The sequence below is a fragment of the Macaca nemestrina genome, chromosome 10 (assembly GCF_043159975.1).
Source record: "Macaca nemestrina isolate mMacNem1 chromosome 10, mMacNem.hap1, whole genome shotgun sequence".
Taxonomy (NCBI): Eukaryota; Metazoa; Chordata; class Mammalia; order Primates; family Cercopithecidae; genus Macaca; species Macaca nemestrina.
The window spans coordinates 90,263,819-90,287,920 of NC_092134.1; the positions used below are offsets into that span (position 1 = coordinate 90,263,819).

The following is a 24,102-nucleotide window of genomic DNA, read 5'->3' on the forward strand; positions in this document are numbered from 1 at the left end:
TTCTGGATGTAGGCTCCCAGGGGTAGGATGGGAGTGGAGTTTTTATAATGGAATGTGGCGCACATTCTTGCAAAAGCAGTGTTTCAGTTGATTTGTGTAAAAACATTAAGAAAAAGTAAATTCGGAATAATGGCCCCAAAGAAATTGTTAAAAATAGACAAGACTTGCATTATTCTCATATTAACCATACCATTTTTCTCCATGTCACCCTATACTTGTAAAGGTTCATGTTACTGGATGAGTCAATAAAAACTCCAAACAGGAACTCTTTAGGTGAGTTCCACTTGCTAAACAGATTTTATAGAGGAGTCCAAAATGTTCATTTCCCCTTTGTAGTACACACAAACAATATTATTAGAAAGTTAAAAGTATAAATTACAAGCTTTAAATGAATGGCAGTTTTTCTTGAGTATTTTTGCTACAAATAGTGCTCACATCTTGAGTTAGAGTTACGTTTACTCTTGCTTCTACCAAAATAAACTCAAGTTCAAGAACTAATGTTTGCAGGTTTTTTTTTTTTTTTTTTTTTGAGACGGAGTCTTACTCTGTCGCCCAGGCTGGAGTGCAGTGGCCGGATCTCAGCTCACTGCAAGCCCCGCCTCCCGGGTTTACGCCATTCTCCTGCCTCAGCCTCCCGAGTAGCTGGGACTACAGGCGCCCACCACCTCGCCCGGCCAGTTTTTTGTATTTTTTAGTAGAGACGGGATTTCACTGTGTTAGCCAGGATGGTCTCGATCTCCTGACCTCGTGTTCCGCCCGTCTCGGCCTCCCAAAGTGCTGGGATTACAGGCTTGAGCCACCGCGCCCGGCTGTTTGCAGGTTTGAAATGATTCTTTATCAAAACTTACTGTTGAAGAAAATTAATCCAATCAATTGAGTCCTTTAATTCCCACTCACTAGGATGATTTCTTGTTCTGATTTTCCAATAGTTATTTGTGGAAAATAATATTATAAAACGAGATAAGTGAGTATTTCTGTACAAGATATTTGCATAAGTTACTGCAGCTTTCCCTCAGGTTTTATATTTGAAAGTGAAACTAATCACAAAACTTTTCCAAAGTTATAATATAGAAAATATTAATAATTATAGTAAATTATCTTTATTACTTCCAATTGAGTTAGATGAATTCCATGTAAGTTCTCTCATAGTGCATGGATTAGCCAAGAACTGTAAATTCATTAAGAGTGTATGTACATATACATATATGCTCAAAATAATATAAAATTATATATGATTATTACAATGATATTAATTTAATGAAAGTCTGCTGGATATATTTGTTGTAAATCATTTGGTTTTTTCCTTTGAGAGTCAAACATATTTGCAAATTAATCTGATTTTTAAATTTTTAAAAGTCTGTAGCTACAAATTTTAAATATGATTAGATGCAATGCAATGGAGTGAAATATTTCAGTGATAAATATTTTTAAAACCAAATGCTGTCTTGGCTTATTAGAGCTGAATAGTCAAAGAACGCCTGTAACAAGTTAAAAAGGACATTTTCAAACTCCATTAAACTTTAAAACTATAAGTATAATCTTTCAGGAAGCACTATGAATGGGGTCTCTGTTGATGGATTTAGTGTCTTACTCCCTAGAGCACATGTGCATTAAATTAAACGAACAGTAGCAGTACTATTTTAGAGTTGACACTCTGCTCTTAATATGCATATTTTGTCAATTTTTTTTTGTTTTAAGCAGAAATACATCCTACTACTCTATTATAGCTACTTTAATGTTTTACTTTGCTACTAACTGAGACGCTCAATTTAAAAAAGGTTTCTTCATTCTAGGGAATTCCCTTAATTACAAAGTGGTTGTATGAACTCTTATCTAAGATTTTCCTATAGTGGGCTTTTCTCTTGGATCTACAAGTATCATTGGCTTCTGGATTTAGATATAGCCTCTTTGTTTTATTTAAAGAACGTTATTATAGGCTTCTAAAAAAAATGAAAGACATATACATGGATGCATACACATGATAGTGTTTTATTTCTCAAAATATCTAATTTGTGGTCTGTTTAGACCTGAAATTCTATCATTTCCTGATTTAATATGTTGTTTCATACACTAATCTTTTATTTCATAATAGTGTTCTAAAGACATTTAATATAATCAAACATCATTTAAAAAATTCTTTAGCAAAATAGCTATAATGTGTTTTTTACTAAAATATTTTAATTTAACTTTGCTGCAGATGCATAAAATATTTTAATTTTGAAAATAGATAAAAACAGGATAAATAATACATATTCTAATGTTGAAAAGTTCATCGATACATTTGGAATTGCCAAAGACTAAGGAAAACACAACTAATCCTCTCAAATTATTCCAAGAGAGACATTCCAACATCTGATTATCTTTAGCTACTATAATATGTGGATGTTTAAATAAAAACCACTCTATTTTATGTATTGTATGATACATCTTATGAAGTTGCACCTATCTTGATGGAAATGATTTCTGGTTTGTAATGAGAAAGTGGATTTGAATTTGTAATGTATAATATGTGTGTTTCCTTAAGTTTACCTTTACCTAAACAAAAAGGTTGCATGAACCCTCAGCAGGCTTTATTTGGTTGTCTGCAGAAATTAGCTAATACCTGGCATAAAATGAGCAATAGGATAGACATGATACCTAGCCATATGGTTATAAGCGCTTACACTTTCAACAATGACTTATGCACCTTGCTGTCAGAAAACAGACAAAGAAAAGTGACATATCTAGTAATAAAGTAAAAATTTGTTTTTATCTTATCATTTGATGACTTCTTAAGGATTGTGTTTTTAAAAAAAATCAGAAAATTTCAAAAGCCAAAGTGAAATTGAATAATACCACCTCATTTATTTTTATTCAGTTTTATATTTTCTTATCGTCATTTTGTGTTTAATAACAACAATAGAGGACTAAAATAAAATGGTTGAGGGAGAAAAATGATAATTATGAAGTTTACGTCTAGTTAGGTTATTTATGGTAGCTTAAAAAATTAAGTGCCATAATTTTTAACCATCCCTAAAATGGTTTTTGAAAAAGCATATGAAATGTTTACAATTATATTATCAAATTTTGGAATGTTTAATTGAATTTATTTATTGATGATTATTTTTATTTTTATTAGAGAAGAGGTCTCGCTCTATTGCCCAGGCTGCAGTGCAGTGGGGTGATCCTGGCTCACTGCAACCTCCATCCCCTGGGCTCCAAGGATCATCACACCTCAGTCTCCCAAGTAGCTGGGACCACAGATGTGCATCACCATCACCATGCATGGCTAATTTTTTTTTTGTAGAGATGAGGTCTCATTTTGTTACCGGGCTGGTCTCAAACTCCTGGGTTCAAGCAATCCTCTGGCCTCAGCCTCCCAAAGTGCTGGGATTACAGGCATGAGCCACCTCACCTGGCCTCTATTTAATTTAAAATATGTTTCTTACCAGCAAATGTGGAGGCATGTTTAAGGAGCAGTAGTTTAGCTGTTGTAAGATACTTCTAGTTCTTACTGATTGACCTGGAATAACTAAACAATCTCTGCTTCAGCAACAGAGTCATTGTCAAATTCACTCATTGAAAGTTTGTTCAGCTGGCAATAATTTAGGCTATGTACAGATTTAGAAACTTTTAAATTATAACACAATAATTTATATGAAGGAAACATGTATGAAGGTAAACTAGGTTTTCTTTGAAGTCTCTCTCAGTAATCAACTTTATCTTAATACTCACTAAAATATTTAGCATAAAACTTACAGTTGATGTCAACCCTTTTTCTAATATTGTGTTTCAAAGACTAATTTTTAGCATATTAAATATTAGTTTTGATACTCTTTTAGAAGTTTAACCAAAGTTTAGATGATTAACATAAAAACAAATATATATATGCCTTCATCCATAGATGAAACTATGCAGTAGCAAATGAAATGGATATTTGCTACTTTTCTAGCCAAGCTTAATTAAAAGATCCAATGGATAAATAATGCTTACTCTTAATTTTAATTTCACTTGATTTTTTATACACCAAACTTCAGGCCTTTTTTTCAAATAGCCAACTAGGGATTTTTGTAGCTAAAGTTGAGGATGATCATTACTATGTAAAATAACTATTACATTGGAAATGTACCATCTAAATCGGTTCATGTGGTGCCAGAGGAATATCTACTATTTCAGGCAAACATTGGTCAGTAAATTGATGCAAGATCCTATGGTTCATGCTGCATTGGTATTATTTCCTCCTTGTAAAAGAAAGGTAGAATGATTCGTGACACACTAAATTAAAAACGAGTGATTCTGGGTGCTGTTTGTGTGTGCGTGTGCATGTGCGTGTGTGTGTGTGCGTGTGTGTGTTTCCCTACAATATGTCTGTTCTCAGCAGATTTATAGTCTGGAAAGGAAAAGAGACATAGAACAGACAATTACAGGTGTACTGAGTATAGCAAAGGAGAAAGGGTGCTAAAAAAAAAGTCTGTAAGAACCCTACCTAATCTCGTCTAAATTGGACATCAGATATCCTCCATCAGAGAAGGGAGTTTTGAGAAGGAAATGAGATTTAAACTCACCACTGAAAAGTACGTAGGGATGAAATGGGTGAATGTGTTGGAGTGGGAGGAAATGATATGATGCATGTGCAACGATATGATGACTTGAGCTGGGAATGAACAGAGTATTTTCCAGGAAACAACATTCATATGTCAACTCTCCATCTCTTCTCTGTCTCATCTTCACTCTTCCATTTGCTTTATGGGAGACATTTTCAATCTTGTCCTGAATCTAATCAATGTGATGTTCTGCACTACTCTTTTAGTTCTTTATTGATTTTATTTTATTTTGCATTTTGCTATAGCATTACAGATGTCTTTAGAGTTTTCTTAGTTTGGCTATTTCTCTCTTTAAAAAAAATGCCTTTCATCTTACCTTTACCCAGAGATGTATATGAAATAAGTGTTATTTTACCAATATTACATATGAAAAATGAAGGTCTAGTGAGGTTAAATAACTTACTTATAGTTATCCAGCTTGTAAAATCTATAAAGGGCACAGTTTATGCATGACTACTGTAACAGTTACTTTTCAGGGATATATAATTACTAGTTAGGGTACATATTAATTCTAACCAGTACCTGTATGTTTCCCCATACTGTCAGAAAGGATACAGTGCCAGATCAATATAATAGTTTAGGGAAGCCTAAAGAAACAAGATTTCCATCCTAGAACTGAAGCTAAATGAATTTTATTTCCTTATTTTATTTTGTTTTACAGTTTAAGTTTCCAGAATTAATCCACAAGACTCCCACAAATTAAGTCAATACACTCATTCTTCTGTAGTATCCTATATATAAACAAAAAAATCCACACCTAAAAATGAGAAGTAATCTTATTCTATAATTATGTACAGCTTTTCTCTAAAAATAAAAATATACTTGTTCCAAAGTTATCATGTTAGAGGGGACTACATTTTCAACGCTTGCAAATTTTGCATTTGTTTCAGATTCCCTGTTTTATCTTAGACATCTGTCTTCACCTAATTTATAAGAATTGTCAGTTCGGGGCACTTGTATGTTTATTTAGTATCACTACTTCTGAAATGAGTTGTGTGTTGTATCTACTGTTCCATAGTAGTCATTGGAAAAAAAAAAATCTCAGCAAGAGTTTAAGACTAATTAAGGGAACTAGGGCTGATTGTCAAGAAAAATTCTTTTGATGAGAATGCTAGAAATGAATTACACAGCATTAAATAAAACCTCAGAAGACTATAATGGTGTCAGGGTTATAAAACAGAGGGAAAAAAACAACAGATTGCTGGGATACCAGAAGAAAACACTTCATGTTTGAATATTCATACCAAATGGGCTATTTTGTGGAATCCTTACAACTCAGAATGTATTGTGGTTTGAAAGGAAGGTATCATTTCACTAGTTGTTTACTCTATGGATGCCTCATTCCAACTAAAACATAACTGTTTGCATAACATGTCCTGTTTTACTTTAGAGAAATCCCCAGATGGAATTTCATCAAATATGATAAAATGCTGGACTTACTCCTCTTTAAATCTCGAGGATAGAATCTGTACTTACCCTCTTCAGATCTTGGAGAAAAAGAGCTTTACTTAAGTATATCTAAAGCATAATTTATTTTGTAGTTCTTTGATTTTGTATTTTTTCTATCATTCCTAGAGGACTTTTGGTTTTTTAACCAATGAATATATTTCATGGAATTTAAAATTTTTAAGTAAATTATTTTAGAGTTTAATAAAAGCAAATTAAAAATTGCTTATACCATTAATCAACGTCCATCAGCTGATAGTTATTACACATGCCACTTTGTATGTGATATGGGTGATCTAAAAGGGCTTGACCTCCAGGAAGCTGCGTAGATGAAGCATGTGACTAAAGTTGAAAATGTAGAAAATGATGAAGTGCTAAAAACAGGGTAGGACTCAGGACAGTTCAGGGAAGTGAAAGATTGATGTGTATTTACTCTAGACATGGGATTGAATTAGGGCTTTAAGGATAATTATTAGAGGAAGTGATTAGTCTAGGTAAAGGAAATAATGAGTTAGGCCCCGTGTTTCAGCGAATGTGTCACATTAAAGAGAAAGCAATTATGCTTAAAGGGAGCAAAGGTTTGCATGGCGAAAAGCAGCAAAATATAAAGTTGGGAAGGCATGTTGATTAAAATTTGGTGGATCAAAAAAGCAAGGAGTATAAGTTTGACTTGCTATTAAGACAATAAGAGAGCCATTGTCAGCTCTTGAGCAAAAAATGCATAAAAATATGCTTACAAATTATAAAATATAAAGGTTGATAAAAATAGATTTATGTTCATTAAAATAACAAAGAAGAGAGAGAAGCAAAGATGACCTAAAGTTATAGAGTAGAAGACTATTCAGTTTCTTGAAAAGTAATTCTTAACTTTGGCAGTGTACTACATGTGTGAGTTTACATTCCACTCATAGATAATGCTTATAGAGGAAATGTATTGCTGAATTCTTAATTAGAATTTGGAATTTAACTTGTCCCCTCTTATGTTATTACATAACTTTGTAAATGAATTGGCAATTCTTATCAGAAATACCAACAAGTTACTGTATATTTACTGGCTGATTCTTGGATTCTTGGCATTGTTAAAAGAACTCTGGGAATTTTACAAAACAGACACACCTGGACAATGTCTAGATAAGTCATAACAAACATAGATATAAGACCATTCACCTTTGTCTGTGAACAAACTTACCTCTCCTTCAAGAATGAATTTAAATATTACCTTCTCTTTGAGCACTTACAAATATCCTAGAAAGAAATGGCTACATTTCATGAATTTTTAAATTCCATCACATTTTTTATTGTATCCTTTTAATGGTATTTAGTATTATGTAGTGTTTTTGTTTTTCCGATCTTCACTGAGTGCAATATTAAGACCTACACTGGTATAATTCACTTCAAAGATGATGTGTATCATTTAGATTATAAGCACTTTGAGGATACATCAAGAGCAAAAGCAAGAGATGCTGTTTAATGAATCTTTGCGTGACTATTCGCAATAATTATTACCTTTTAATAAAGTGACTAGCAGAGGGAGTAATCAATGTTTCCTTTGTTCAAAAGGAAGGTCACAGTTTCAAAGTATTATTTTGGGGAAAATTATTCTTCCATGTGTGAACATGTACATACTCAAAGTAGTCAGCACACTCCCTAGTATATATTTGACACTCAATAATATTTGATTTTTTTTAGTATATAATAGGTTATACTCTGAAAAGTAAACAATGAAGAAAAGAAAGAGGCAAGGAAAGTGCCCAAGGTACGTGGTCAGGAACGGTAAAGCATATAGGTAGGTCTAGATCAATAGGAGGAAAGAATGTATCTTAATACAACATATGAAGATCCATTAGAGATTTTCACAGAACCAAGTGTGTTCTAAGTGGCATGGAATGACTGTAAGTATTAATGAGGTGGAGGAGAGGTAGAGAACATCTAAGATATCATTAATAGTTCTTAATAATCAATGCATTATTGTAACATATTGCTGGTAATATAAAAAGGTAAATTATCTCCAGAATGTTCATTTTTTAAAAGTTTAAACTATTTGAGTATCAAATAGTCCGTATAGTCTAATATTCTAGGAATTCACGATATGCATAAAATGCATAATGTAGTTTCTAAATGAAACCATATGCCAACTGTTGGAGTGAGAAAGGTTGTCTGGACTCCATGACTTCTTTGCTTAGCTTTCCCCTGGTACATATACCATGCTAAAATTGTCAATATCTTCTCTGAGACTATATGAAGGAAAATGGTAGAAGAGGAAGCTAAATGTTTACTGAGGATTTACCAAGTGGAATAGGGTCTGGGTTAGACATTTCATATTCTTTATCTCATGTTAATCTTCATAACAAATTTGTAAGGTTGATGTTACTACTCATGTTTTATAAATGAAAAAAAAAATCAAGGCTTGGACAGGTTATGAAATGTGCCTAAATTTCCCCAGCTCTAAGTGACAGAAGTGGTACTCAATGCCAGAGCCCAAGTGCTTTCTACCACATTGCACTGTCCTCACTCATAAAATGAAAACTGACTGACAAATGAAGTCAAATCGTTATTTTACCTATATTTTTAAAAACATTTCAGTTATTTTTTGTTCTAAATAAATCGGAGGGCCGATGGTAGAGAAAGACGTCTTCCAGACTGATGCAAAAAACAACCTGAATTGAAATGATGCTAAAAAAAATAAATTTTCTGCTTTCTCAATCACAGTTTCCTGCACTGAGAGATTACTAAAATTTTTTAACATAGAAAACATACTTTACAGTATAGAAAAGCATATGGAGATAAAAATAAAATGGGTATTGATACTACAAAATTGAATGCAAGTTTTATTGGATGATAAAAGGAGTTAGTTGAGGATAGTCTAACCTTAAAAGATTTAAAGCATTGGTGTGTCAGAAGAGTACCTGGCATATTGTAGACAATCAATACATTTTTTGTAGAATAAATTATAAAAATGTAATCATATTACCTTGTAATATTCACATTAATTGAGAGTCCAGAGCAGATTGGTAAATTTTAACTTTTTGCTAATTAGAAATACCAGAGTATATCTTAATAAAAATATCAAAGCAATTATGTGTGGATTGTTGCATTTTGTACTTCTTTAAGATAAGCTTAAATTAATCAAGAAGAAAATGAATCAAGTGCATTCATATTTCTTTTCTAGTGCTCAGCCTCTTGTGGTAAAGGTAGAAAGTACCGTGAAGTGTTTTGCATTGACCAATTCCAAAGGAAATTAGAAGACACAAATTGCAGTCAAGTACAGAAACCTCCAACTCACAAAGCCTGTAGATCTGTCAGATGCCCTTCATGGAAAGCCAATAGCTGGAATAAGGTATATGATGTATATTTTATAATTATATATGTATTTTTGGTATTTAAAAAGAAAATCTTAATTCATTCTTATTTTTCATAACCTTTAATGTTTTACTTCTCTAAAATGTATTGCTATGTACTTTTTTGCACTATGCTTTGTTAGTATTAATACTAAACAGTGTTAACACGTTTGCTAAGTTTATAGTTAAATAATAAATCAGTCATTTGATTTTTAAAAAAATTAATACAGGGTCTTGCTATGTTGCCCAGGCTGTTGTTAAACTCCTGGACTCAAGCAATCCTCCCATCTTGGAGGATTAGCTAAGACTGTTGGATTTTAGCTAAGATTGAATCTTGGAGAAGGGACTGGTAAATTCCAGATGGGATTGTAATCGGAGATTGAGAGTTAGGGAGTTGTCAGAGATAGATAGCCTAGGCTGTGCTAGAATGAAAAAACTCCCCAAAAATGAAAAGACTCACCAAAATGAAAAGACTCACCAAAAATGAAGTTGATAAATAAATGAGACCCAGGCTGACAATTTAGCCTGTAAAAGAAGGGTAATTGATACCACTTGGCATACTCAGAGAAAAGAGATCAAAATTTAAATTTGGGTAGGCATGCATTTGAAAATGACTGTCAAACACCACCAGCTTGGGAAATATTGAGAGGACAAAAGCCATGAAAGAAGTCAGAAAGGATAGCTGGAATAATTTCCTAAGGACTGATTTCAGTGGAGCTAGACTTTCAACGTAGCCATCTGGCTGCTCTCAGCAGTACCTCAGAGAGCTTATCTATTTCTTAAAGGGCCTAGTCCTGCAAAGGGAAAAAGAAAGCCATCTTCTCATCATGGAACTTCCTTATCTCTGTCAGATGTTTGAGTTATGTCTATTGGGGAGCTAGAAGGAAATGGAGTTTCCCCTGGGGTCCAAAGTCATCATCATTCTCTCTTTGCACTCAGCATGTCAATGCAGGGCACGCAGCTTTGGAGTGGAATTACGTCAGTGCCTCACTGATGCTGAATAAAAGCCTCCCAAATTGAGTAAAAATCTCAAATGTCTTTGTAGAAGAGGCAGCCTCTGTCAGGTGTTAATGTGCTGGGGCTTATGGTCAAGAAAACTAGAGGCTAATGTGTCTGTTTTTTATCCCACAAAAAAAGATGTATTATTGGGCATTTGCTTCTATATTGAATGTTCATCAAATCAATCAATTATTTTTCATGCTTTACCAGATGTCATGATTTAAAAGATTTCTCTATTAACCTGTTTTATTTAGTAAATGTCACTACTCCCTACTAAGTTGTTCAAGAAAGAAATACTGGATCCATCCTTATCCTTTTTCCTTGCCTCCATAGTTAGTCACTCAACAGATTCTCTCATTTCTCATTCAAGTAGCTCTTGAATCTCCATTGCACCCACCCCAGTCTAGTTTAATAGTTCATCATCATCTGTTCCCGAGCCTATAATGGCCTCTCTACATACATTTTGACCATTATTTACATTCATATAGTGTGAGCTCAGAAGAACTCAGATATGCTTGTGTTGCTTAGTAGCATCTGTGACTAAGCATTATCTTTAGGGAGTAAGACTAAAACCTAACCCATGCTCACTTGTTCAGAATTATCTCAGACCAGTTTCTCTTTTTCTGTTGGAGACAATGGATATTTTGTTTCCTAAGCACCTATCTAAGCTAAATACTTCTTGCTTTGAATACTGTGATCTAATTGCAAAAATACTCACCATCTCTTAAATTACTATGTTTCTCACATTATGGTTTTACTTAAAGTGGAGGTTTGCCTTACTTGATCTGGATAGAGGTGTGGCAGGATAATGGCAAAGTAGCTTTCCCCTAAGGATGTGAAACATCCTAAAGGCACTGAACATGAACGGCCAGAGATCTGTCCAGCAGTTAACTCCCAGTTCCTACATCAGGCAGGAGCCACAGGGGCATGGGAGTGGAAGGGGAGAGACTTTTTGTGTCTTGGCCACCAATATTCCTGTTGGCCCCAAAGCTTCTGTTCCTGCTGTGCAGCTGCTGTAGCTGCTGTGGCTGGTATTCATGAGAGACACTTTCTGTCTCTGAACCTCCAGCTCCACAATAGTGAATCCATCATCCGTGGTAACAAATTGGCCTTGGCTTACCACTGAATATGAAATTACATAAGATCTGCTAAAGGAATGTATTTCAGGAAATACAAATATGAATGTTTAAGAACTATAAAAAATAGATGCTTTTTTTAAAAACATAATTTGCTTTCTTCTCTTTGAATTGGTTTTCCTTGTCATAGAAATTAGTTGCATTCACCCACACAGTCCTCACATCTCTGCCAGAAACAGATGACCACTTGTGAAGTCATTGCCCTTTGATTTATTCTATAAAAAGCATCCAGACGAAGTTAACAATTGCAAGCTGTCATTGCACTACATATAATAATGTATTAAACAGAAGTGTACTTTCAGAGGTAGTTGCAAGATAATCACTGGTTGCTGCTTTATTCCAATTGTATGAATTGTCACATTGCTTTAATATAATCACACTTAAAATAATTTCATTTTATTACTATTTTACATGATGCCTCAAATGGAAAGACTCATTTGGTAAATTTTGACCACAGAGATGCTCAAATGAGTTTTGAAGGAACACTCTTCATTTGATATTTGTATATTTTTGTTTAACGAAAGGATTTAGTAATGCATTTTAATGACTGTTGCTAAACAGGAACAAACGTTGCTATGCAGGACCATTTGTCCTCTATGTTCAGATGTATATCCTTAGATGCAAATTAAATAATTGAATCATTTAAAACGTACACACTCACACCCCACCCCCACTTCCTGGAAGCAAGGGGATTTTTTCAATTTAATTTTATCTATTTGGGAATAGCAGCTTCACTTGTAAATTCAAGTTTTTAAAGCTAGTATGGTTCTAGATTCTTCATTATCTCACGTCCCATCGACTTACTTAAGTGCCATCCAAATGCACAATCTCTATTTAGGAAAAAAAAATATTCCGAATTCTCACCTCCCCTTAATCATGGCAAACCTGCTGGACCATTTACATACCTAAAGAATCTCACACAACAATATTCAGTATAGAATCAGGTTAAATCAGCCTCTTGGCTGCTTACACCTTCTTTGAGACCCATCATTTTCTTATTTTTTTTTATCTTGAAATAAATTTTTTTTTAAATTATACTTTAAGTTCTAGGGTACATGTGCATAATGTGCAAGTTTGTTACATATGTATACTTGTGCCATGTTGGTGTGCTGCATCTATCAACTCGTCAGCACCCATCAACTCGTCATTTACATCAGGTATAACTCCCAGTGCAATCCCTCCCCTCTTCCCCTTCCCCATAATAGGCCCCGGTGTGTGATGTTCCCCTTCCCGAGTCCAAGTGATCTCATTGTTCAATTCCCACCTATGAGTGAGAACATGCGGTGTTTGGTTTTCTGTTCTTGCGATAGTTTGCTGAGAATGATGAAGGATCTAGAACTAGAAGTACCATATGACCCAGCCATCCCATTACTGGGTATATACCCAAAGGATTATAAATCATGCTGCTATAAAGACACATGCACACGTATGTTCATTGCGGCACTATTCACAATAGTAAAGACTTGGAATCAACCCAAATGTCCATCAATGACAGACTGGATTAAGAAAATGTGGCACATATACACCATGGAATACTATGCAGCCATAAAAAAGGATGAGTTTGTGTCCTTTGTAGGGACATGGATGCAGCTGAGACCCATCATTTTCTTACTTGCATTTTAAGATCAGAGCCAGGACCAAAGGTGATATAAATTCCAAAATCCCACAAATCTGCTGCCCAGTGCTCCCCACCCAAAGCCCCTAATTTGGAAAAAAAAAAAAAAAAGAAAAAAGAAACTGTATGCTAAATGCTAGATGTTAAAGAGATTTTGTATTTCTGTAATTCCATATTGTGTAATTTCAAAAATACATAAGTATAAATCTTTATTTCTATATTTTCAGAATTTCTGACATATATGTATATGTTTTATAATTTGAAAAATAGTAAATGTTAATTTTTTAAGTCCCTAAAGCTCCTAAGAATCTGTGATCCCTTCATTTGTAATGTCAGTGACATTTCTACTAGTGAAGGTAGACTAGAGTTCAGGGACAGGGAGGATACCTTCCTGCTTCCAGCACTGGGTAAACTTTGCTTCCTAATTTTTTCTAGCTAGTGAAATTCTGTTTTTCATTTCAATGCTGTCTGTTAATGCTCCTCCTTTATCATCTTTCTTGATATTTAAAGTGGCCTTTCTTGGGGTAGGCTGAGGTGACGAGCACTGTAATGTAAGGCATTTATCAAACTTTTCAAGGCATAAATAGTTGAATCTCCATAACAAAAGTAAAAAAATGAGAAGAAGAAGGGAGCAGCAAGGGACACTTCCTGACACCATATAAGAGTTTTTATTCCCCACAAATGCAGGTATTAATATGTGCATTAGGCAGATGAAGAAACAGAAGCTTATGGAAAGGTTAAGAAGCTTCCATGGAATACTATGCAGCCATAAAAAAGGATGAGTTCGTGTCCTTTGTAGGGACATGGATGCAGCTGGAAACCATCATTCTCAGCAAACTATCGCAAGAACAGAAAACCAAATACCGCATGTTCTCACTCATAGTTGGGAATTGAACAATGAGATCACTTGGACATAGGAAGGGGATCATCACATACCAGGTCCTATTGTGGTGAGGGGGTAGGGGAGAGGGATAGCATTAGGAGATACACCTAATGTAAATGATGAGTAAATGGGCGCAGCACACCAACATGACACATGTATACATATGTAACAAACCTGCACGTTGTGCACATGTACCCTAGAACTTAAAGTATAATAAAAAAAAAAAAAAAAAGAAAGAAAGAAAAAAAAAAAAAAGCTTGTGTAGGTTACAGTGCAGGAAATGTTGGGGGCAAGGATTTGAACACAGGTCTATTTGAGCTTTCTCCATTATACTAGTTATCATTATTCCATTATTATCATTATACATTAGCTCATCCTTATATTTTCTTAGCAAATTATTGCCCCTTTGGCCAAGAAGGACACATGAAGTTCACAATTTCAGGCCATCACTGCACTACATATAATAATGTAGTCAATAGAAATGTAATTTCGAAGTTGTGCTGAATTCATTGCAAGTTTTTAATGTAAAAATGTCTGTTGCATATATATTTATTTATTTATTTTACAGGTTAAAGGGTAAATAACTGAGAATACAGTTGATCACATATTAAATATGGAGTTGCTTAAATCACTAACATATTAGGTTACATTAACAGAAGGATGATGTTCAAAATGTTGGGCACTAATATATCCTGATCAGATATTTGGAGTAGTGCCTATTCTGGAATATAGATTATAAGAAAAATCTTGACAATTTTCCAGATCCCCAGAGAAAAACAGTTAAATGGTAGCACCTATACTATGTTGGTTGTCTAGTGTTCTGCTGCTAGTAGCAAGAGTCCTGATTTTATTAGTGGTTTAAACTACAAAGACGTTTCTTGTTTACATAACAAAATCAGAGAGTTGCTAGTTTTAATTTTAATTCAGCAGCTCTACAATATTAGAGTGCTGGACTGGCATTTCTGTGATTCTGTTGTTCAACTTGCAATGGTCATAAAATGGCTGCTACAGTTCCAGTCCTCATGTCTTCATACTTTCTCACATGAAAGTAGGTATATATTTGTTCTGCATTTAAAAGGCAGACAGATTCTGGACAGTGCATTAAAGTTTAAAAAGTATTCTAGTTCAATATAAGAGAATATTTGCTAACATTGGAAATTAAAAAATGCCATGGCTGCTTTCACAATACAGTGAACCTACCCACAATGAAGTTATTTAAGTATGAGTAGGTTTTATGGTTACTCATTCATTATTGTTATAGAAGGATTTCATAATGAAAGAGAAATTAGGATTACTTATTCCTAGAGTCTCTTTAACCTTAAATACTATACTACTGCTAATGGTACTACTATATTATTGATTCCCTTGAAATAAACCATAGTTGCAAATAAATGACTGTAATGAAATCAAAACCTTATCCATAATAAAAAAAATTATAAACAAAGCATCAAAAGAGAAGACTTCTCTATTTTCATTTTAAATAATTATTTATTAAACAGCAGAGTGAGTCAGCTTTGAACCCGTTTTTGCAATGCACAATCTAATATTTCCTTATCTCTGCTCTACAATAGCTATAATGGCTACAGTACCTGTGGACTTGCTAAAGTTTACCTAATCCATTTCCACTCTCAAGTCTTTAAAGCACTAATGTATGCAGTGTTATATTTGTTCATAAATAGGATATTTATGAACTGTTTGGATTGAGTTATATAATATAGATGAAGCAGTGCGTCCCAATCAGTTAGTTGGTGTTATAATTGCACTTATAGCTTCACAATGCCTTTACATTCATTACTTGGATTTTTTTAAAAGACAAAATTTGACATGCTTATAAATATTAGTTCTATAAAACTGTTAAGGCCAGGCGCAGTGGCTCACTCCTGTAATCCCAGCACTTTGGGAGGCTGAGGCGGGCGGATCACGAGGTCAGGAGATCGAGACCATCCTGGCTAACACGGTGAAACCTCGTCTCTACTAAAAATGCAAAAAATTAGCTGAATGTGGTGGTGGGCACCTGTAGTCCCAGCTACTTGGGAGGCTGAGACAGGAGAATGGCGTGAACCCGGGAGGTGGAGCTTGCAGTGAGCCGAGATCGAGCCACTGCACTCCAGCCTGGGCAACAAAGCGAGACTCTGTCTCAAAAAAAAAAAAAAAAAAAGTTAAAATAATGGATACATATTTAGGAGTTATAATGTACCTTGGGAAGCCATTCTAGTAAGCCACTTAAGAGTGGATGATAGTGTTTTCCCTGTATTTGCAACCATAGAAAGAAATGGCTTTGGGAAAAGGGAAAGAGTTTTGCCATGGAAATATTAAATTTTAGGTGCCTTTGACATATCTAAGTAGAAAACATATAAAAATCTTATAAATACATGAGACAGTTCTTATAAATACATGAAAATATAAATGCAGAACTCAGAATTGTGATCAAAGCTGGAGACAGCATTTAGAAATTACTCAAGTATAGAAGAAATTGCTCAGAAAGAGCTTTTTAAGAGAATCCAGTTATAAATGGAACCCTGGGATATGCTGACATTTAAAGAATATGCAGAGAAAATAGTAAACGACCCTGAGAAGGAGCAATTCAAGAGGTAAGAGGAGACCCTCTAGAACTAAAGGAGTTTCAATTACAGAACCAGAATGATTCAACAGAAAGTGATCAATGGTGCCAAATGAGTTCGGGAGACTAACTAAGAAAAGATTTGAAAACTTTCTGTTGAATTTGGCAATTGGGGTTATTGATGACAGCAGGCTAAGGAATATTCAATTTAAGCAACGAATTCTTCTAAGTTAAAATCTAAAACCATACTGATTTACGCTATTGTACTTTTATTCCTAAAAACTGAAAAACAAGTTACTTTTTTCTTCCAAGTAGTAGTCCCTTCTTTTTCTTTTTAGAGAAGAGGTTCATATCAAAAATATAGTAGCTAGCTGTTCTCTTAGTGGATTTTTAAAAACTCATGCTAGGATCAAAGGACCAATAATCAAGTGTGGTTTATCCAATTGTAGGAAATTATATTTGCCTAATAGAACTTCTTGCTAAACTGTGTTTTATAAACTATTTTTTTCCAGGAATTCTTTTTCAGGCTTAAAGGCAGGATGTTTTCGAAATATAGTTTATGTTTCTGAAATAAGCTGTGAAAAATATTTTCAGGAGCTTTATTTTATAGGCTAGACATTTTCAGAAGAGATTCATTTGAGTTAAACTACATCCAGACATTTTAGTCTATTTAATATTGTGCCATACACAAAGTGCAGATGAAATTTGTAGATATGCATAAGATTTTATACATTTAGATATGCCTTATCTTTTACTTCGTAAGTAAAACAACAAAAATTCTCTTTGAAGTCAGTGGTTGCTGCTTATACTCACAAGAGAGAAAACTACATTTTAAAGTGTTTTCCAGTAAAAATGTTGGCACAGTTTATGAGAGGAATTTTAGTCTACTGGGTAAACTAAATTCTTAGCTTTAGTGGGCTTTTAATTTTCTTTCAGAAATAAAATAAAACTGTATTTTGCAGATATATATTTACTGTTGTGAAAAGGAAATTAGTTACTCTGGAACTCCTGCAGAAATAATGAACTTGGTGAATAACCTGATTTTTCCCCCTTATAATATTACAGTTGGGAATACTAATGGATCCCCAAACAATATTACTCATTATGACCTGCAATTCCTACTGGAATGACAAGGAATATAAACAATGAAACTCTCAAATTAAATATCATTAGACATACTCTACACTTTATTAATGTTGGCATCACAGCTCTTGTAGTCAAGCTCTGTTATTATATGGTTTTACTACTTAATTTTGGAACACCTGACATCCTAGAATTGAAAGATTGCCAAGTCCTTCTTCATCCCCAGGAGGCAACACAGTAAGAACTCAGTCTGGAGTAAAAAAGAACTGAACTTCAACTATTTTTCACTGCTGCTATGATCTGAATATTTGCCAACCCCACACCTGAAAAAAAATGCATGTGTTGAAATCCTAACCCTTGAGGTGATGGTATTAGGAGGTAGGGACTTTGGGAGTTGACTAAATCATGAGGGTAGAGCCCTCATTGTTGGAATTAGTTCTCTTATAAAAGACACTCCAGAGAGCTAGCTTGTTCCTTCACGCATGTGAGGACACAGTGAGAAGGCACCCTTTTATAAATCAGAAAGTAGGCCCTCACCAGACACTGACACCGCCAGCACCTTGATCTTGAAATTCCCAGCCTACAGAACAGCGAGAAATAAATTTCTGTTGTTTATAAGCCATGAGTTGATGGTATTTTGTTATAGCAGCCCTAATAGACTAAGATAAAAAAATTAGTACTCATAATGAGGTGTTACTATAACAAATATCTCAACTACCTCAGGTGTGTCTCCAGTGGTCCCAAGTATAGCAATGGCTGTGATGGCCAACCCTCCAGAGTGCACAGGTGATAAACTTTAGCAGTTTCCAATGGGACTATTTCCACTGACAAACAAAATAAATGAGTCATGGTTGTGTGACAACTTCCACCTAAATTTCAAAGGATAGAACTGCTTACAGACTTGGGCACATGAGCTAGGAAGAGGGCCTTTGCAAGAGCAGAGCTATGTTCATGGAAATATGGATAGTAAAGGCCATGAGGTCTCAGATGGAAATCGTAACATGTTATCATATTATTGGACAGTGGAGGAAAGTTCATCCTTGTTCTAAAGTGGCAAAAAGGAAAAAATTGTCCCCACTAAGGTGATGCCTAGTGGAGCCATGGCGTCAGAGCTGCCCCTGTGACCCCGGACCACTAGAGCCACTGGCATGCAACTTCAGTCTGGAAGGGCCATAGGCACCTAACTACAATCCATGAGAACTGTGGCAGGGGCTGAATCCAACAAAGCCATGGAGCAATGCCACCTAGAGCCCTGAGGACCCGATCCCTGCCCCAGTGTGTCCAGAAGGTGGAACATTGCATCAAAGATTATTCTCAAGACTTAAGATTTACTGTTGTTGGCTCTGCTAGGTTTTTGACTTACTCAAGTCCTATTACCCTTTTCTTCTTTTCTACTTTTCTTTTTTAAAATGAGAATGTCTATCCTATGACTTGCCTCTACCACCATTGTATTGTGTAAGCACATAACTTTCTTGATTTCACAGGCTCACAGCTGAAGAGATATTTGCCTCAGGATGAATCAATTATACCTTGAATCTCACTCATATCTGATTGAGTCGATACTGAGATGAGAGTCTGGACTTTATAGACTTTTGAATTGATGCTAGAATGAACTAAGACTTTGGTGTTATTGAGATGGAATGAATATATTTTTCATGTGAGAAGGACATGAATTTGAGGAGTGGGGCAGGGAAAGAATGGGACGATCTGAATGATTGTGTTTCCTCAAAATTTATATGATGAAGTTCTATACCCCAAGGTGATGGTATTAGGAGGTGGGGCCTTTTCTAGTCCCTTTTAAAGGACATCCCAGAAAGCTAGCTCATCCCTTCTTCCATGTGAGAACACAGTGAGAGGGTGCCCTGTAGGAACCAGAAAGTGGACTCTCACTGGATGTAGAATCTTCCAGCACCTTGATCTTGAAATTCCCGCCTCCAAAACTGTGGGAAAGAAATTTCTGGTGTGTGAGACATTCAGTTTATGGTATTTTGTTATAGCAGCCTGAACAGACTAAGACAATCACTAACTATAGGCAGCACTTCAGGCAAGGGACTTTAACTTCTCCGAGTCCCAGTGTCCTCAGCCATAGTATCCCTTTTATAGAGCTGTTGACAGGAATAAATGTATGGAAAGTGTTCTGTGACATTTCACAAATAACACAAAATTGTACACATAAGAAAAACAAGACTTGGAGAGGTTAAGACAAGGTTGTCTATGTTTACAATTTACACAGCCAGCTTTCCAAAACTCCTATCCATTGAAATATAATCATGAATCAACAAATTAGCCAAGATGGCCAAATAGGAACAGTTCCTATCTGCAGCTTCCAGTGAGACCAATGCAGAAGGCAGGTGATTTCTGCATTTCCAACTGAGGTACCCAGTTCATCTCACTGGGACTGGTTAAACAGTGGATGCAGTCCATGGAGGGTGAACAGAAGCAGGCAGGAGGGGCGTCACCTCACTTGGGAAGTACAAGGGGTCAGGGAACTCCCTCCTCTAGCCAAGGGAAGCCATGAGGGACTGTACCTTGAGGGATGGTGCTATCCGGCCCGGATACAATGCTTTCCCCCTGCTCTTTGCAACCCACAGAGCAGGAGATTCCTTCAGGTGCCTATATCACCAGGGTCCTGGGTTTCAAGCATAAAACTGGGTGGCTGTTTGGGTAGACACCGAGCTAGCTGCAGGAGATTTTTTTTTTTTTGTATGTGGCACCTGGAATGCCAGCAAGACAGAATCATTCACTCCCATGGAAAGGGGGCTGAAACCAGAGAGCCACATCATCTAGCTCAGTGGATCACACTCCCATGGAGTCCAGCAAGCTGAGATCCACTGGCTTGAAATTCTTGCTGCCAGCACAGCAGTCTGATGTCAACCTGGGATGCTGGAGCTTGGTGGGGGGAAGGGCATCAGCCATTACTGAGGCTTGAGTATGCAGTTTTTCCCTCACAGTGTAAACAAAGCCACATGGAAGTTCAAATTGGATGGAGCCCACCACAACTCGTTTTTTCAAATCGGGTAGAGCCCTCCACAACTCTAGCCAAGTTGCCTCTCTAGATTCCTCCTCTCTGGGCAGGGTATCTCTGAAAGAAAGGCAGCAGCCCCATTCAGGAGCTTATAGATAAAACTCCCATCTCCCTGAGACAGAGCATCTGGGGGAAGGGGCAACTGTGGGTACAGCTTCAGCAGACTTAAATGTTCCTGCCTGCCGGCTCTGAAGAGAGCAGTGGATCTCCCAGCACAGCATTCGAGCTCTGCTAAGAGACAGAACGCCTCCTCATGTGGGTCCCTGACCTCCATGCCTCCTGACTGGGAGACTCCTCCTGCTGGGAGGAGTCTCTCCTCATACAGGAGAGCTCCAGCTGGCATCTGATGGGTGCCCCCTGGGACAAAACTTCCAGAGGATGGAAAAGGCAGCAATCTTTGCTGTTCTGCAGCCTCTGCTGGTGATACCCAGGCAAACAGGGTCTGGCGTGGACCCCCAGCAAATTCCAGCAGACCTGCAACAGAGAGTCCCAACTGTTGGAAGGAAAATTAACAAACAAAGGAATGCCTTGAACACCAACAAAAAGGGTGTCCATGCCAAAACCCCATCCAAGGTCACCAACATCAAAGATCAAAGGTAGATAAATCCACAAAGATGAGGAAAAACCAGCACAAAAAGGCTGAAAATTCCAAAAACCAGAATGCCTCTTCTCCTGCAAAGGATCACAACTCCTCACCAGCAAGGGAGCAAAACTGGACAATGAGTTTGGCGATTTGACAGAAGTAGGCTTCAGAAGGAGGGTAATAACAAACTCCTTTGAGCTAAAGGAGCATGTTCTAACACAGTGCAAGGAAGCCAAGAACTTTGAGAAAAGGTTAGAGGAATTGCTAACTAGAATAACCAGTGTAGAGAAGAATGTAAATGACCTGATGGAGCTGAAAAACACAGCATGAGAACTTCATGAAGCATACACAAGTATCAATAACTGAATCGATGAAGCAAAAGAAGATTGAAGATCAACTTAATGAAATAAAGTGTGAAGACAAGATTAGAGATAAAAGAATTAAAATGAGTGAACAAAGCCTCTGACAAATATGGGACAATGTGAAAAGACCAAAACTACGTTTGATGGGTGTACCTAAAAGTGACAGGGAGAATGGAACCAAGCTGGAAAACACTCTTCAGGGTATTATTCAGGAGAACGTCCCCAACCTAGCAAGACAGGCCAACATTCAAATTCAGGAAATATAGAGAACACCACAAAGATAGTCCTGGAGAAGAGCAACTACAAGACACATGATTGACAGATTCACCAAGGTTGAAATGGAGGAAAAAAATGTTAAGGACATCCAGAGAGAGTGGTCTGGTTACCCACAAAGGGAAGCCCATCAGACTAATAGCGGATCTCTCTGCAGAAACCCGACAAGCCAGAAGAGAGTGGGGGCCGATATTCAACATTCTTAAAGAAAATAATTTTCAACCTAGAATTTCATATCCAGCCAAACTAAGCTTCATAAGCGAAGGATAACTAGAGAAGCAAGAGCAAACATATATGAAAACTAGCAGAAGACAAGAAATAACTAAGATCAGAGCAGAACCAAACAAAATAGAGACATGAAAAACCCTTCAAAAAATCAATGAATCCAGGACGTGTTTTTTGGAAAAGATTAACAAAATAGACTACTGCCAGACTAATAAAGAAGAAGAGAGAGAAGAATCAAGTAAACACAATAAAAATGATAAAGAAGATATCACCACTGATCCCACAGAAATACATACTACCATAAAAGAATAATATAAACACCTCTATGCAAATAAATTAGAAAATCTTGAAGACGTGGATAAATTCCTGGACACATACACCCTCGCAAGACTAAACCAGGAAGAAGTCAAATCCCTGAATAGACCAATAACAAATTCCAAAATTGAGGCAGTAATTAATAGCCAATGAAACAGAACAGAGGCCTCAGAAATAACATCACAAAACTACAACCCTCTGATCTTTGACAAAATCTTTGACAAAAACAAGCAATGGGGAAAGGATTCCATATTTAATAAATGACATTGGGAAAACTGCATAGCCATATGCAGAAAACTGAAACTGGACCCCCTCCTTACACCTTATACACAAATTAACTCAAGATGGATTAAAGACTTAAACATAAGACCTAAAACCATAACAACTCTAAAAGAAAACCTAGGAAATACCATTCAGGACATAGGCATGGGCAAAGACTTCATGACTAAAACACCAAAAGCAATGGCAACAAAAGCCAAAATTGGCAAATGGGATCTAATTAAGCTAAAGAGCTTCTGGACAGCAAAAGAAACTATCAGCAGAGTGAACAGGCAATTTACAGAACGGGAGAAAATTTTTGCAATCTATCCATCTGACAAAGAATTAATATCCAGAATCTACAAAGAACTTAAACAAATTTACAAGAAAAATACAACCCCATTAAAAAGTGGGTGAAGGATATGAACAGACCCTTTTCAAAAGAAGACATTTATGGGGCCAACAAACATGAAAAAAAGCTCATCACCACTGGTCATGAGAGAAATGCGAATCAAAACCACAGTGAGATACCGTCTCATGCCAGTTAGAATGGTGATCATTAAAAAGTCAGGAAACAATAGATACTGGAGAGGATGTGGAGAAATAGGAATACTTTTACACTGTTGGTGGGAGAGGAAATTAGTTCAACCATTGTGGAAGATGGTATGGTGATTCCTCAGATCTAGAACCAGAAATACCATTTGACCCAGCAATCCCATTTTGGGTATATATGCAGAGGATTATAAAACATTCTACTATAAAAATCATGTGCACACATACGTTTATTGCAGCACTGTTCACAATAGCAAATAATTTGAACTAACCCAAATGCAGCCAAGGATATCCTGGATCCATCAAGGATAGACTGGATAAAGAAAATGTGGCACATATATACCATGGAATACTATGCAGCTATAAAAAAAGGATGAGTTCATGTCCTTTGCAGGGACATGGATGAAGCTGGAAGCCATCATTCTCAGCAAACTAACACAGGTACAGAAAACCAAACACTGCATGTTCTCACTCATAAGTGGGAGTTGAACAATGAGAACACATGGACACGGAAAGGGGAACATCAAACACCAGGGCCTGTTGGGGTGCAGGGGGATAGGGGAGTGAAAGCATTAGGAGAAATACCTAATGTAGATTATGGTTTGATAGGTGTAGCAAAACACCATGGCATGTGTATACCTGTGTAACAAACTTGCATGTTCTACAAATGTATCCCAAAATATAAAGTATAATAAAAAAAAAATCAATGAACTAGGAGCTGGGTTTTTGAAAAGATTAACAAAATAGACCACTAGCCAGACTAATAAACAAGAAAAGAGAGGAAAATCAAATAGACACAATAAAAAATGATAAAAGGGATATCATCACAGATCCCACAGAAATACTAACTACCATCAGAGGATACT

At 36.1% G+C, this 24,102-nt stretch overlaps 1 protein-coding gene across 1 annotated transcript in view; it reads left to right on the top strand.

The window, feature by feature from the left end:
* LOC105470174 (ADAM metallopeptidase with thrombospondin type 1 motif 20) overlaps positions 1-24,102 on the top strand; it is a 209,689-nt gene that overhangs the window by 146,548 nt on the left and 39,039 nt on the right. Inside the window, exon 29 of the mRNA XM_024789232.2 lies at positions 9,199-9,366. Within this exon, the coding sequence (XP_024645000.2) occupies positions 9,199-9,366 (168 nt within the window). The remainder of the gene's footprint in view (positions 1-9,198; positions 9,367-24,102) is intronic.